Source organism: Oncorhynchus kisutch, linkage group LG18 (assembly GCF_002021735.2).
Source record: "Oncorhynchus kisutch isolate 150728-3 linkage group LG18, Okis_V2, whole genome shotgun sequence".
NCBI classification, from domain to species: domain Eukaryota; kingdom Metazoa; phylum Chordata; class Actinopteri; order Salmoniformes; family Salmonidae; genus Oncorhynchus; species Oncorhynchus kisutch.
The window spans coordinates 62,236,136-62,252,224 of record NC_034191.2 but is presented as its reverse complement, the minus strand read 5'-3'; the positions used below and the strand labels follow the sequence as shown (position 1 = coordinate 62,252,224).

The 16,089-nt window shown below is 39.3% G+C and overlaps 1 protein-coding gene across 1 annotated transcript; it reads left to right on the top strand.

Annotated features, from left to right (window-relative positions):
• The first annotated feature begins 126 nt into the window (after nt 1-126).
• Nucleotides 127-13,184, top strand: LOC109909968 (ATP-binding cassette sub-family D member 3-like). The gene is made up of 20 exons (XM_020509077.2): nt 127-368; nt 1,920-1,956; nt 2,053-2,154; nt 2,870-2,958; nt 3,887-3,956; nt 4,528-4,625; nt 4,816-4,939; nt 5,138-5,194; nt 5,279-5,421; nt 5,574-5,643; nt 5,845-5,914; nt 6,114-6,303; nt 6,535-6,699; nt 6,866-6,929; nt 7,249-7,326; nt 7,524-7,589; nt 7,745-7,954; nt 8,100-8,204; nt 8,443-8,499; nt 12,895-13,184. The coding sequence occupies exons 1-20, from the start codon at nt 259-261 to the stop codon at nt 12,970-12,972; spliced, it is 1,983 nt and encodes a 660-aa protein (XP_020364666.1). The 5' UTR covers nt 127-258; the 3' UTR covers nt 12,973-13,184.
• Nucleotides 13,185-16,089: the final 2,905 nt, after the last annotated feature.

The following is a 16,089-nucleotide window of genomic DNA, read 5'->3' as shown; positions in this document are numbered from 1 at the left end:
CTTGAGACTATAAGTGTGATCTGGGATTTCTATTAGAGAAGCAGTTGCAGCCTATCTTCGTACTGTACTGTCTTTGGTGTCACCTTGTTAATATTCAAAAGCGGAATTCACTTCACAGGCTCTCTTTCCATTTGCCCTGAAAACCGGAACATCCGGTTGTTGGAGACTTGGCAGAGAGGATACAAATGGAGTAGCCTACAGCTACTTTCCTTGAAATATAGTTGCCAACTCTGCGGCTCAGCTGGTACTCTAGGAAACATGGCAGCCGTCAGTAAATATTTTACAGCTAAAAACTCCTCGATAGCTGGGGGAGTCCTACTCGCTTTATGCATCCTGAAGCAAAGAAGAAGAGGAGGCAAGTCAAGCGGGTATGTTGCTGAACAAATTATAATCTTGGTTGTACTTTAATTGTGCATTGCTAGAGTGCCCATGCCACTGGTTCTTGACTGAGGTAAAAGGAGTTTTATATTGGATATTCAGTGGATATTATTTTTTTCTCTATATTGAACTAATTATGCCATGACTATGAAAATGTTATATTCTGAATCAGGGGTGGATGGAGAACAAGCCACTCAACCTTTTGTTGTTATAAAAAAAAATCAGATTCCAGATTTCAATCTTCAATAGATCTTAAACAGAGCGTGTCATGATTATGAAAATGGTTATGTTCTGAATCAGGGGAGAATGGACAAAAATCCAGTTAATTTGTATTTATTATAATTTTTTTCCACTTTCAATCTTCAATAGTTCTTACAAAACCGTGCCATGACTATGAAAATTACATATTCCAAATGAAAGAGAAAAGTACCTGTTTTTTATGATTTTTTTTTGTGGATTATTTATATTTTTAGGGTGGCTTTCAATATTCAAAAGCACTCTGCTTCGAAATGCTTATTTTAAGGTGGACCTAATCACTGCATGTGGTGTTGCAGCCAGAGTGAATGGCTGATCCCACCCCAACAACCTGCCTCTTTAAGAGAAAGAGACAATCCCATAAGCAGTTAGTTATTTTCGAAAAAATATCAACATTTAAAACCAAAAATTATGTGGTTTGTTCTCCATCCTCCCCTTTTCAGAATATATATAATTTTTATAGTCATGGCACGCTTTGTGTAAGACCTATTGAAGTCCGAATATCCAATATAAACTAATTTTACCTTGGTGTGTTCTTGTATCACAGAACTTGTGGCCAGCAATCCAAGTTAGACAGAATTCTTGAATGTCCAAATTGACAGAAGTAATGTCTTAAATCTGAAAGTCAGTGATGTATTGCAGTTATATAATATTGCGGTTATCCATAAGAGACAAGGGTTGGTAGGGTAGCCTAGTGGTTAGAGTGTTGGACTAGTAACCAAAAGGTTGCAAGTTCAAATCCCAGAGCTGACAAGGTACAAATCTGTCATTCTGCCCCTGAACAGGCAGTTAACCCACTGTTCCCAGACCATCATTGAACATTTGAATTTGTTCTTAACTGACTTACCTAGTTTAAAAAAAATGTATGTTGCAGTAATTATGTGTTATTATATCTCTGATGTAAGTCTCCCTTCTCATTTGCAAACAGTATAGGTCTTCATAGCCTGGGTCAGCAGGATAATTGGGGCAAATGTTGCTATATTTGGCAACAAAGTAACAAAGACAACACTGTCAGTTTTCCCGCAAGATACAATGACGTTTATTATCCGCATGCTGCCTGTCAGTAGTATATTGAAAGTTCATTGGACAGTTACAAATTGCTAATTCATTTCAGGTTAAATACTGTGTCAAGACTCCTTGTGACCTTAGTTTAGCCTACACAACATACACTTGGTTTATTATGGTCATGATGAAACTAATGTTACCTTGGTACTGTGTTGCTATCCTGATGTCCCACATGTCTGTTGGAACATTATATCTGACTATGTGCCCGATGTCTTTTACAGTACAAAAGGGAGCTCAGAACTGGTGTTGAGCAATGAAGTAAGTATGTAAGTGCATCAACAAATGTATAAAATATCCAACTACATGTCATTGTTACATTTGTCCCCAACAACTGCTTTGGCTCTATTTGTGCAGGACAAAGCAGCTAAGAAAGATCGGGCGGCGGTGGACTATGTCTTCTTCCTCAGAATCAGCAAGATCCTCCGGATCATGGTGCCTCGATGGTTCTGCAAAGAGGTGAGCCTAGTGGTTGGGTTGTTTTGTTACAGAAAATATGGTCAACAATTGCACATATTGAGCAAAAAAACAAGATCTTAGTATTTCCCAATGGCTTATTATAGGGCCATTATTATGTAATCTGAATAATAATATTAAGTGGATGTCTTTGTAAATGTATGTTCTGTTGCGTCACATCATGATAAGCATTGAACCTTGAAGTAATCAATATCTGTGGGAACAGGCGATACCCTTGCCTTGTAAAGATGGATATGTGTTCCTTCATTGCATCACTTTTACCCCACAACTTATCTCTTTCTCTATGCGTGCGTGTCTCAACATGTTCTACAATATTGTCTAAACTTGTGTGTTCTACAAAACCATGGAGCCTAGACATTGACCTTATATACTGATCCGTTTGTTTGATAAGCCAAGGTTGCGATGACATGACATCTGTTGGGTGTATCAGAGTTGATCCTCTATTGAACTCAATTAACTCTAATAAGATGGAAATACTGGTCATGCTGTTAATTAAGGACAGGCCCATTCTACATTTGAACTGCCATGTTTTACTCATTCATTTTTTTTTTTTGCACACATTACTTACAATACAACATGAGATTGACTTGTTTATGAACATTGTATTGTTTAATCTGAGGGATTTGTTCACATGGTGCTATCTGTTCCCCACCTGTCCTGCACCACTTCTCCGTTCCCTCCATTGTTATCACCCCAGACTGGATACCTTCTCTTCATCGCTGCTATGCTGGTGACCCGGACATACTGTGACGTATGGATGATCCAGAACGGAACCATGATTGAAAGGTTAGAACCATAGAGCTATAATAGTGTTCTAATACCAGTTCTACAGTTAGATCACTGACTTTCCATGTGACTTGTTAGGCTGCTTCACTATGACTGTTAACCAGATCATGATAGCCAATGAGTTTGGTGGTGGAAGTGTTGAAAGGGTTAAAATATTATGGTCCGGTTCCCCATACACAGGTTCAGCTTAGTACTGGACGCATGTTCAATGGAGATAATAATTGTAGTGCTCTTTACTCCATGACTAGGCTTCGTCTGGGTCTGGGAAACCAGCCCCATATCAAACAGTATTTATTTTCCTGCTCAGGAATTGATTGCTGTCTTTCAATCTCCCATAGTGGTGTCATTAGCAGAGATTGCAATCTGTTATTCCTATGTTGCTGTCATACCTTGGGTAACTCTCCACCACGTGATGCTTTTCATAGAACCCAAACCTATAAAACCGATAACCTGTGTTTTTCGTTGTTTGTTGCCTAGTACAGTTAAGCTTTTCAGGCCATAACATTTGTAAACTCAACATGACTAATTGCCATTGGCTGTTCCAACGCCAGTGTATCTATTTGTATAACAAATCATCCTTAATGTCAGAGCTCTGCTTCCATACAATCTCACGGCCAATGCAGCAAAACACTAGCTGGGCCGTATGTGAATGATCCTAAATCATCTTTATAAATTAGTTTGGTTGTTACTTTTTCTCCGCTCTCCATGACTTCTAGCTCTGTCACCGGATATGTACTCTATGTGCTTGAGCTAATGCCACTTTTCCTTGCCAATTACTATGACCGTCATGGCAGAGGAGTTGGGTAAAGCACAAGCAGATCTGAAGGAGGCCAGAGGCTAATCACTGCCACTAATGTTGAAATGAATCAGTCAGACAACAGCTATCTGTCCCATGTTTGCTCATTCTTGTGCATGTTGTGGTTTGCAGTGCAATTATCGTTCGCAACAACGCCGATTTCAAGAACTACTTGTTCAAGTGTTGCAAAGCTATGCCAATTGTAAGTGTGTTTTTGGTATTTCATCGCATCCAAAATGTACATGAGTCTAGATGTTAATTGATATACTTGAGTCTGATTTTAAATCTCATATTGCAGTAGTAAGTTGATTGTATAACGAATAGTTTACAAATACCAGACTTCTGAATGTGCTACAGTAGTCCCACAGTACTTCTTTGGTGTTATAATTGTTCTGTTGGTGTAAATTCTCTCAGAGGCAATATACACTGAATATCAATTATTAACCTCTCTCTACTGTAATTCATCACTTACCAATACTAATGTATTAATAACCAAATATTTAATTCATACGTTGGTTGAAATACTGGATAATATGTTGTTCGTGTACACACACATAAGCTTGACTTTCTGTTCAAATGTACTGTATCTTATTCGCTAGACACTTGGTATTTAATTTGCTCTGCGTGTTTTGTATTAAACAGTCCCTCTGCCCATTTAACGAACAATCCAGATTTCATCACATGCATACTGTGCTTGGAGAACAGACACTGTAATAGGTTGTATTTTGATTAAGCTCTGATAGTAATAGTGTTTTGTGACTGTCCATTTCCAGTTTGCCTTGGTGAATAACCTCTTGAAGCTGGGTCTGAACGAGCTGAAGCTGAAGTTCAGAGAGAGGCTGACCAAACATCTCTACGACGAGTACCTCAAGTAAGCATTGTCTACTGCGTCATCTCAGAACCTTGATGTCTGGCTTTTTCGGAAAACATTCCAATAGGGACTACAGATAAATAGTTATCTAACTAAATATGGTGCAATGGTATGTTGTACATGGTCCCTAACAAATAAAAAAATAACAGCCCATCTACAAATGAATTCACTCAACATGTGCCATCCCCAGAGGATACACGTACTACAAAATGGGCAACCTGGATAACCGCATTGCCAACGCTGACCAGCTGCTGACTCAAGACGTAGAGAAGTTTTGTAACAGTGTGGTTGACCTCTACTCCAATCTCAGCAAGGTACAGTAGATTTGACCTAAACCATCATTTTTACTACTGTTTACCTCTGTGTTTGTGTGTGTGGTTCCAAGGTGTACAGTATTTGTAGAACATCTTAGTCAATCATTAACTTCTTGTGTAAATCATAATATTGCTGAAAACAAGCCATCAAGAAAGCTACGTTGTGTAAAATGTACACTTACTGCATCTCTCCTTTAGCCTCTCTTGGACATTGGACTGTACATCTTCAAGCTGACGTCTTCCATCGGAGCCCAGGTGAATATATATACTTTGATTCCAGAGGCATCCAATAGATTCCATTCAGGTTTTAACAGGATGTAATGTCATTGTTTCCCTCAGGGCCCATCGAGTATGATGGCCTACCTGCTGATCTCAGGCCTGTTCCTGACCAGACTGCGGAAGCCCATCGGTAAGATGACTGTCATTGAGCAGCGCTACGAGGGAGAGTACCGATACGTCAACTCACGACTCATCACCAACAGGTAAAGACCTGGATCTACACTGACTTTGTCATGGGTTGGCAATACAGTGTTTTCTGACTAAAGTAAAACCTGTTAAATAAATCCTCAGTCAAGGAGCGAGTTCTTTAAAAAAGAGAACTAACTCATGTTAAACATGTACTGTTTTGCCATAGTGAGGAGATTGCCTTCTACAATGGCAATATGAGAGAGAAACAGACGATTCATTCAACATTTAAGAAACTGGTAAGTGCCATTAGTCCTTTGTCAGTAAGAGGGATATTAAAGATTTCTTCGTTCACTTCCATCTCAACGGGCAAACTGCTGATTGTGGTTGGAACTGTCTCTACAGTGTCTAATGTTGTGATACCTTTACTGCTCATTGTGGTTGGAACTGTCTCTACAGTGTCTAATGTTGTGATACCTTTTTGTCTTCTTTCTTCTCAGGTCGACCATTTGCACAAGTTCATCTTCTTCCGCTTCTCTATGGGCTTTGTAGACAGCATGGTCGCCAAGTGTAAGATCTGATGTTTTAAACCTACAGCTTATGATCATGTCCTCCGTTACATAGCCAGAGATATATGGCTGTCAGTCAACTTGCCATTGTCCAGACATCAAATTATTGCTTTGGTAGGTGACAAAATAACATTGTTCAATACAGAATTGGTTTTCCACCAGAGCTATGAGTCACTTCTTGGGTCTCTTCCCCCCTGCAGACATGGCCACCGTGGTGGGCTACCTGGTGGTGAGTCGGCCCTTCCTCAACCTGTCCGACCCCCGCCACATGAACAGCACCCAAGCTGAGCTGATGGAAGACTATTACCAGAGTGGCAGGATGCTGCTGAGTCTGGCCCAGGCTCTGGGAAGGATCGTACTGGCTGGCAGAGATATGACCAGGCTTTCCGGGTGAGACTTCACTCTTCCCAAAACACTGTGATCCCATCGCCAATTCCATTGAATCGATTTGAATTGATGACATTTAATTAGAAGGCTTCTCCAGCCAGAGACCACATAACGGACATCGCTCCCGTCTTTCCATGCCTTCACTCTACTCTTCCATCACGGCTCTTCATGCTTTCACTCCCAAGTGCTGTGTAGGTGGTCTTCTGCTATAGGCCTGTCTCTCCTTCCCAACAGGTTCACCATGCGTATCACTGAGCTCAGGAAGGTCCTGAAAGAACTGAACTCTGGGAAATACGAACGTACCATGGTCTCCCATCAGAACAAAGAATCATTAGGTGTAGAAAGAGTCACACTGGTCCCGGGCAGCGGACAGATCATCAACGTAGACCACATCATCAAGTATGTGTGACAATCCTCAGTGCATTGCTGTACATAATATTGGCTGCATGAAATCACTTTAATATTTTACTTTTACCTCACTGAAGTTGTCCAAAGCCAAGGTGTTTTCTGAGGTCTGAGCATGAATCGTCACTAAGAACAGTGTCTGACTGTGTTGGTGTTGCAGGTTTGAACACACACCACTAGCAACACCCAATGGAGATGTACTGATCAAGGACCTGACCTTTGAAGTGGGCATCTCTTTCTTTCCTTTGTATATTTTATTTAACCTTTTTATTTTTGCATGGTTAGTCTCACTGAGAACTCACAGGTCTCTTGCAAAATAGATGTTATGAGATGGTAAAGCTACCATGACTGGAGTCCATCGCCAATGATTGTGTGCCACTCGTCTAGTCATTCAGTTGGACCGAAGTACACTCAAACAACTTAGACTTTAATGGGTGATGTTGAAGTAGTGTTGACATTCAAAGTTCTGAGGGCCACGCTGGATGTTACAATGAGGTTATATGCCCTCCCCGACACTCTCGCTTTCACTCTCTCTTTCTTCAGGTGCGGTCTGGTACCAACGTGTTAGTGTGTGGGCCCAATGGCTGTGGCAAGAGCTCACTCTTCAGAGTACTGGGAGAGGTGAAGAATTGTCTGTTTTTATGATCTTGTTCTATTTATTCATACTGACATGACTGTGTCTATGTAAGATAAGATGTGGCAATGGAAGATCTGGTAATAATGGAAGTACTGCAACTAAGTCAAACATTTTTGGTTCAAGTGTCTTAAGAGCACAGTAGGTCATGGAGGTAACATTAGGTGTGTTGTTGACTCTATAGCTCTGGCCTCTGTTCGGAGGGCAGCTGACCAAGCCTGAGCGAGGGAAGCTCTTCTATGTTCCTCAGGTAACTAAATGGACACTTTGAGCCTCTTATATTACCAATGTTATATTCTATTCCATGTTTTGGTAAATTGGCAGCCATATTGGCTCTACTGGAAGGCTGTTCCATCTTATTGTAGAGACTGTACATGACCCCTGATCTCTTCCATCTTAATGTAGAGACCCTACATGCCCATTGGCACGCTGAGGGATCAGGTGATCTACCCTGACACCTATGAGGAGCAAAAGAGGAAAGGCATCTCTGATCAGGTGCTGAAGGAGTACCTGGGCAACGTCCAGTTGGGTCACATCCTGGACAGAGAGGGGACTTGGGACACCGTGCAGGACTGGATGGATGTCCTCAGTGGAGGAGAGAAGCAGAGGATGGCGGTAAGACGTTTTCTTTTTTTGATTCTTTCTTCAGTTTTTAATCGAAGCTTTCTCAAGCTTACATCATCACATTCTAATTCAGTTTATTACAGAATTAAGGTGATTGACTTTGTTTTGTATGTGTGATGTTTGTCTCTGTCTGTAGATGGCAAGGTTGTTCTACCACAAACCTCAGTTTGCCATCTTGGATGAGTGCACCAGTGCTGTGAGTGTAGATGTGGAGGACTTCATCTACAGTCACTGCAGAACGGTATGAATAGCCCCAACCCCCTCCAGCATTTAATCTGGACTCTAAGCATGTACTGTGATAGGTCTGAGTGTTAGCTTCCATCTTTATACAACTTCAGTTTATTAAATAACAGCACACCTTACATACACGTTATGTCTGCAGCATAGTTCATATAGTTTCTCATGTAATTATTTGATCTGTGTTTGTGTCGCATCTTTCTGGCTCTTATCTTATGACTGGTTTGTTACTTTATCCATAGGTTGGCATCAGTCTGTTCACTGTCTCTCACAGAAAGTCTTTGTGGAAACACCATGAGGTAAGATGACATCCTTTCTGGAAACACCGTTACGTGGGTCTTTGTGGCTTCTGATGCGTCAGTGTACAGTATGTTGTTTTGCTGTGATACATCTGGGAGTTTTTAGTGGGAAACTCCTTCGGGCAGTTTTCTAAGATGTAGCTTTTGTTTCATTTGTGTCATGTCAGTCAAAACGTTTTGGTCAAGTTCCCCTGGTAGTGTTTTTTTAATGGTGAGTTTAAGAACATATAGTATGATAAATAGATTTGAAACTTGTATCTCATTATGGTGAAATAAGTATAGCCAGTTATAATTGTAATGGCTTAGCAGATAAGAAAAAAATATCAGTATTTACCTGGCTAAAAGCGAAGGACTATAATATATATTGTTTACAGGAAACTAATTCAATTTGATCAAATTTTATATAAAAAAATAAGACATTGTAATAATAGTAATCTAATATATATATATATATATATATATATATATATATACTAAATTTGTAGCTTGGTCCTTTTTACAAACGTAGATGAAATTGTGTGGGAAAAGGACTGGAGGGACAGAATATATTTTTCCCATGGGAAATCCAATTCAAAAGGGGTGATGATATTCATTAACAGTCATTTTGATCCAAATGTGTGAATTGTCCAAACAGATCCTCCAGGTAGATGGATGATTTTTAAATGTTTTGAACCATGATGGGAGGTCATAATAAGGTTTTAAATACCTCATGAACTTAAGGAAATCACCAATGTCATGGATATATTGGAATTAGTTGTAACGGCTTTCTTGACTTGAAGGAGAGGCGGACCAAAGCGCAGCGTGGTTATTTTGATTCATGTTTAATAAAGCACTTCACATGAACAAACTAACAATAACAAGAACCGTGAAAACCCAAAACAGCCCTATCTGGTGCAAACACAGAGACAGGAACAATCACCCACAAAACCCAACACCAAACAGGCTACCTAAATATGGTTCCCAATCAGAGACAATGACTAACACCTGCCTCTGATTGAGAACCATATCAGGCCAAACATAGAAATAGACAAACTAGACATGTAACATAGAATTCCCACTCAGATCACACCCTGACCAAACAAAACATAGAAACATACAAAGCAATCTATGGTCAGGGTGTGACATTAGTGGATATATAGAGGCTTAAATAGCCTGACCTAGTGAGACATACACGATGGAGGCTCAATCAAGCTAGTCGTCCTGACTACTTATGTCATTCTCTCTGGCACCAACATTAACAAAGTGTTGATAGGGGACAGAATGCAGTCACACTATCAAATAATTGGCATTATTATTATTCTTTCCATGTGGATGACGATATTGGAAATTTTATCAAAGCCTATTGGATGATAACTTGTTTTTAACTAGGACAGAATAATTTATAACTGACTTTTTCCAACGTAACATAGGTACAGCAGATCCCCTTATTGTATGGGACACTTTTAAATGTTCCTTTAGAGGCCATGCAATTCGGTACTCATCTCCTAAACAAAAGCAATGTAGGTCAAGGAGTCCACACAAACAAAAGAAATGCAAGGACTAACAGTACAGATAGTTAGCAATAAAAACCATACCATAGAGGCTCAGAATAAGTGAGAGCAAAAACAAAAAGAGTTGGACGAACTTATTCAAGAAAGATCCAGTGTAATATATTGTAAAAAAATAAAGCAAACTGGATGGAATATGGGGAAAAAGGCACATAGAATTCCCTGAAACTTGTTACAAATGACTGAGTCAACCATTATTCATAAAAAAAACATTTTGAAAGAGGAAGTAAAGTACTTTAAGCACATGTTTTCATTTGTCTCCTCCATCTCCACTAACCAAAGCTAATGTTATGGATTTTTTCCCTATTAATAATGTAAAATTAACATCTGTACAGAAAGACTCATGTGAAGCCAAATTACACAGGAGGAACATCTTGATGCAATTAAAGCCTTTAATTCCAGGAAAACTCCAGGACTGGATGGCATACCAGAGGAGTTATACCAAACCTTTTTGATATACTTAGAGGACTGTTATTAGCATGTTTTAACCACTCCTATATAAATGGTAGATTATCGGACACACAACAAGGTCTGATTTCATTATTACTGAAACAGGATCCAAGTGGTAAATATAAAGATCCAGTCTAAAACAATTGGAGGCCTCTTACACTTCAGTGTTGTGATTAACTGATTAAAAGGTTAAAAGGTATTGCTGGATATTATTAATCCTAACAGGTTTTTTACACGGACAATACATTGGAGATAATATATGACAAGTGTAAACAATAGAACACTATGAAACATCTGGGAAACCAGGCCTGGTATTCATAGCTGACTTTGAAAAGGTTTTTGATAGAGTACGACTGGAGTTTATATACAGTATAAATGCCTGGAATATTTCAATTGTGGAGAATCTCTTGGGTTTAAGTTATTTATGGTAACCCTAGGTGTAAAATAGTAAATGGCTACTTCTCAAAGTTTTAAACTTTCAAGAGGAGTAAAACAAGGTTATCCACTATCGGCATATCTATTTCTTATTGCCGTTGAAATGTTAGCTGTTAAAATCAGATCTGGCACAGCCTCATCGAGGATAAGAGGATCTTGATATTTGTTCTAACCTCTCTGGATTACAACAAAATTATGTGTACTATATTACACATTGGAACAACAAAAAATACAACTTTTACATTACTGTGTAGTTTACCAATAAAATGGTCTGACAGTGATGTGGACATACTCGGTATACATATCCTGAAAAAAAGAAATTATCTCACTCCAATACATTTAATTGAAAGTTACCAAAAATTGATAAAATCTTGCTACAATGGAAAGGAAAATACCTGTCTATTTTTGGAAAAATGGAAAAATGCAAAAATTATTCCATTTGATTTGGAATGGCAAGTCAGGACTAAATTAAAGTCTTATTTATATAATGAATTTTAATTAGGAGGGCAGATATTCTGAAATATTAAAGCATTTGACCTCTTACTAAAGGCATCAGTCATACAAAAGATATACTTCAATCCGACCTTGTTCTCTAACAAATTAGTAGGAATATCTCACCTCATGTTCAAGAATGGCCTTTTCCCTTTATTCAGATTACAACCTCTCACTTTCGGTTATTTGAAAATGAAATCTCCAAAATATCACTTTTTTTCAAAGAAGCCATAGAAAGTTGGTTGCAATTTCAGTTTAATTCACCAGAAAACACAGAACAAATAATACCACAAATATTGTGGTTTAACTCAAATATACTAACTGATAAAAAACAAAACAATTTTTCAATACAATTTTAAAATTAAAAAAGTATAATCTTGGTAAATTATATCATAAATAGGACTGGTGGAATTATGTCACACAAGCAACTAACAAAAATATATGGTTCTACCCAAAAGTACAACCTACTAATTGAAGCATTACCGCAAAAATGGAAGAGGCAAGTGAAAGGGGGAAAAGTAATGAACTTGTCTGTCGGCCCTGCATTAAAGACCAAAATTGGTTAAAGAAAATTGTGATAAATATAAAAGTATACCAGTTTAATTTAAGGACCAAAAAGTTGGCACCTGTGCCATATAGATTACAAGGAAGTTGGGAAGTGATTTTCAATGTACTGATTCCATAGCACAATTGTTTTTATTTCAATTATTCTACAAAATTCTTCCAAACAAGAGAATGTTGTATGTATATAGATATATATATATGGGGGATCTGCAGAAAGCTGCAAGGAGACATAGTCATTAGATCATTTGTTTTGGTACTGTCCATATGTAGCTTGTTTCTGGTCGCAGGTCCAGGAATGGCTGAAGAATTGCAACATTTACCTGGAGCTAACTCTGCAGATAGCACTATTATGGGATTTTGAAAAGTCATAGTTAATCCATCACTAATATAATAATAATTTTACCAAAAATGTTCATCTGTAATTTAAAATCTATAGAAACTATAAGAATAGAAAGGTTCAGAACTTTTGTGAAACAGCACAGTTCAAAAATATATGGCAACTAAGGAATCCAGTATGGACGGTGTTCAGAGATAGATGGGAGGGGTTGAATGGAGCTGAAGGGTGCGACTAATGACAACAAGATAACAAAGGTAAATATACTGTGTCTGTAAAATGTATATAGGTTCACAACCTTTGTGGAACAGCACAGTTAAAAAATATGTGGCAACTAGAAATCAAACTGGATGGACATCAGAAATAGATGGGAGAGGTTGAGGGTAGAGGAAAGACAGGACTTCAATTACATTGATGGAAGCTGCAATCTGCAATCTATCTGCAATATCAAAGCTGATCTACCCTACATTATTTTTGTAAATGGTGTACACTGGTGTGGCTGCCTGGCTATGGAACCACACTTTGAAAACATTTTGCTGCCATTTTGAATTTTTGTTTTGTAACTTTCTCCAGTACTACCTTCACATGGACGGAAGAGGGAACTACGACTTCAAACCTATCACCGAGGAGACCATAGAGTTCGGCTCCTAGAGGAGCGTCAACGACACACACACCATCCTCCGGCCTGAAGAAAGGCGCCCACTAATTCTGCACTTAAAACAAACCTAGACTACTGTTTTTAATCAATTGTAACCTCTTTTGTTGTTTTCTTTTGACAATATGTATTTAAATGATCAGATAGTCTGGTTAAGTAAACATTTGTCAACGGTGATTGTATGTGTTTGTTAAACGCTCTACAACAACGCTTTCTTAGTGTCCAACAAGCTTTTTCTGCCCTTAACCTTGTTCTGAACACCTCCAAAACAAAGGTCATGTGGTTTAGTAAGAAGAACACCCCTCTCCCCACCAGTGTGATTTCTACCTCTGAGGGTTTAGAGCTTGAGGTAGTCACCTCATAGAAGTACTTGGTAGTATGGCTAGACGGTACACTGTCCTTCTCTCAGCACATATCAAAGCTGCAGGCTAAAGTTAAATCTAGACTTGGGTTTCCTTTATTGTAAATGCTCCTCTTTCACCCCATCTGCCAAACTAATCCTGATTCAGATGACCATGCTAGACTATGGAGACGTCATTTATAGATCAGAAGGTAAGGGTGCTCTCGAGCGGTTAGTTGTTCTTTACCATTCGGCCATCAGATTTGCCACCAATGCTCCTTATTGGACACATCACTGCACTCTATACTCCTCTGTAAACTTGTCATCTCTGTATACCCGTCGCATGACCCACTGGTTGATGCTTGTTTATAAAAACCCTCTTAGGCCTCACTCCCCCTATCTGAGATACCTACTGCAGCCCTCATCCTCAACATACAGCACCCAGTCACATTCCAAAGGTCCCCAAAGCACACACATCCCTGGGTCGCTCCTCTTTTCAGTTTGCTGCAGCTAGCGACTGGAACGAGCTGCAAAAAACACTCAAATTGGACCATTTTTATCTCCATCTCTTCATTCAAAGAGTCAATCATGGATACTTACAGATGTGGCTGCTTTGCGTGACATATTGTTGTCTCTACCTTCTTGCCCTTTGTGTTGTTGTCTGTGCCCAATAGGGGAGGCAGGTAGCCTGGTGGTTAGAGTGTTGGGCCAGTAACTGAAAGGTTGCTGGATCGAATCCCTGAGGTGACAAGATAAAAATGTCCTGCTTCTGGGCATGGCAGTGAACCCCCTGTTCCCCATCATCAAAAACATGGATGTTGATTAAGGCAGCCCCCCGCACCTCTCTGATTCTGAGCGGTCGGCTTAAATGCGGAAGACCCATTTCAGTTGAAGGCATTAATTTGTACAATTGACTAGGTATCCCCCTTTTCCAATAATGTTTGCACCATGTTTTGTGCTGCTGCTATGTTGTGTTGCTACAATGCTGTGTTTCCATGTGATGCTGCCATGCTATGTTGTCTTAGGTCTCTTTATGTAGTGTTGTGGTGTCTTTCTTGTTGTGATGTGTGTTTTGTCCTATTTTATTTTTAATCCCAGCCCCCGTCCCCGCAGGAGGCCTTTTGGTAGGCCGTCATTGTAAATAAGAATTTGTTCTCAACTGACTTGCCTAGTTAAATAAATAATTATATAAAAATATGACTTGTAATTTATGGTCCAAGTTGGCCTAGATGAATTATGATTGCATTATACACCTGCAAACTGAATCATGTTTCATAATAATTAATACGAGTTAGCTCATACAGATAACTGCACTGCTTGGGTAATTGGGTTTAGTGATCCTGTAGGCAAGTAACTGAGGGAACGCAACAGTATAATCACTATCTTGTCTTTTGCTAAGAGCAATTTCTACTAAGGTATATGTACAGTTGAAGTCGGAAGTTTACATACACCTTAGCCAAATACAGTTGAAGTCGGAAGTTTACATACACTTAGGTTGGAGTCATTAAAACTCGTTTTTCAACCACTCCCATCCAGACCCATTTGCGACCAAGCTTTAACTTCCTGACTGATGACTTGAGATGTTGCTTCGATATATCCACATGATACCCTCTATTTTGTGAAATGCACCAGTCCCTCCTGCAGCAAAGCACCCCCACAACAAAGTACGTTCATCTCTAGGAGGCTGCGTGGTCCCATGGTGATTATACTTGTGTACTATTGTTTGTACAGATGAACGTGGTACCTTCAGGCATTTACAAATTTCTCCCAAAGATGAACCAGACTTGTGGAGGTCTACAAAAAAATTTCTGAGGTCTTGGCTGATTTCTTTTTATTTTCCCATGATGTCAAGTAAAAGAGGCACTGAGTTTAAAGGAAGGCCTCCACAGGTACACCTCAAATTGACTCAAATGATGTCAATTAGCCTATCAGAAGCTTCTAAAGCCATGATATCATTTTCTGGAATTTCCCAAGCAGTTTAAAGGCACAGTCAACTTAGTGTATGTAAACTTCCGACACACTGGGATTGTGATACAGTGAATTATAAGTGAAATAATCTGTCAGGAAACAATTGTTGGAAAAATGACTTGTGTCACAAAGTAGATGTTCTAACCGACTTGCCAAAACTATAGTTTGTTAACAAGAAATTTGTGTAGTGGTTGAAAAATGAGTTTTAATGACTCCAACCTAAGTGTATGTAAACTTCCAACTTCAACTGTATAACATTCAGATGAAGCTGCTGCTTGCCCCTCCGGGGTGAAATCGCTCCATGTGATTTCCTAGCCTAGTTCCTGATCCGTTAGTACTGTCAAGGACCAGGCTATTCCTTATGGAGGAGAGAAACTCTGATCTGCTGTAGAGTAAAGGGGAAGTGAGGCCTGAAGCTCGAGACTCCCGTCCTCTCAGTGACTTCGTCCCAAATGGCTCCCTTTTCCATATATAGTGCACTACTTTTGTCCAGTGCCATCTAGTGGATCGGTGCCATTTGGGATGCTACCAAAGCGTTCCAGAGGAGCAGCCTGAGTAAGGCTCTTGCCAGAATTACAAATCTTTCATTCCAAATAAGTACTCACTATGTGGTCGATATCTGTGCAGCGCTCAGGCGACCCTCTTCGAACACAATGTCTGTCTCTGAGGCACTACTTCCATTACTACAGTAATTCTCAGGCTGCGTGTAGCAGTATGTAGGCTTGGCACTTGATGACTTACTATTGATTTATGTGGAATTGTATGAAATGTGACATTGTATGAAATGTGTTAACCTTCCCTGTAT

Bases quoted from the DNA above. Each gene is read 5' to 3' on its own strand.
- LOC109909968 (XM_020509077.2), top strand. From the start codon at position 259: ATGGCAGCCGTCAGTAAATATTTTACAGCTAAAAACTCCTCGATAGCT. The intron at 6,930-7,248 runs GTGGGCATCTCT...CTCTTTCTTCAG, and splicing joins TCAAGGACCTGACCTTTGAA to GTGCGGTCTGGTACCAACGT. The intron at 8,205-8,442 runs GTATGAATAGCC...CTTTATCCATAG, and splicing joins TCTACAGTCACTGCAGAACG to GTTGGCATCAGTCTGTTCAC.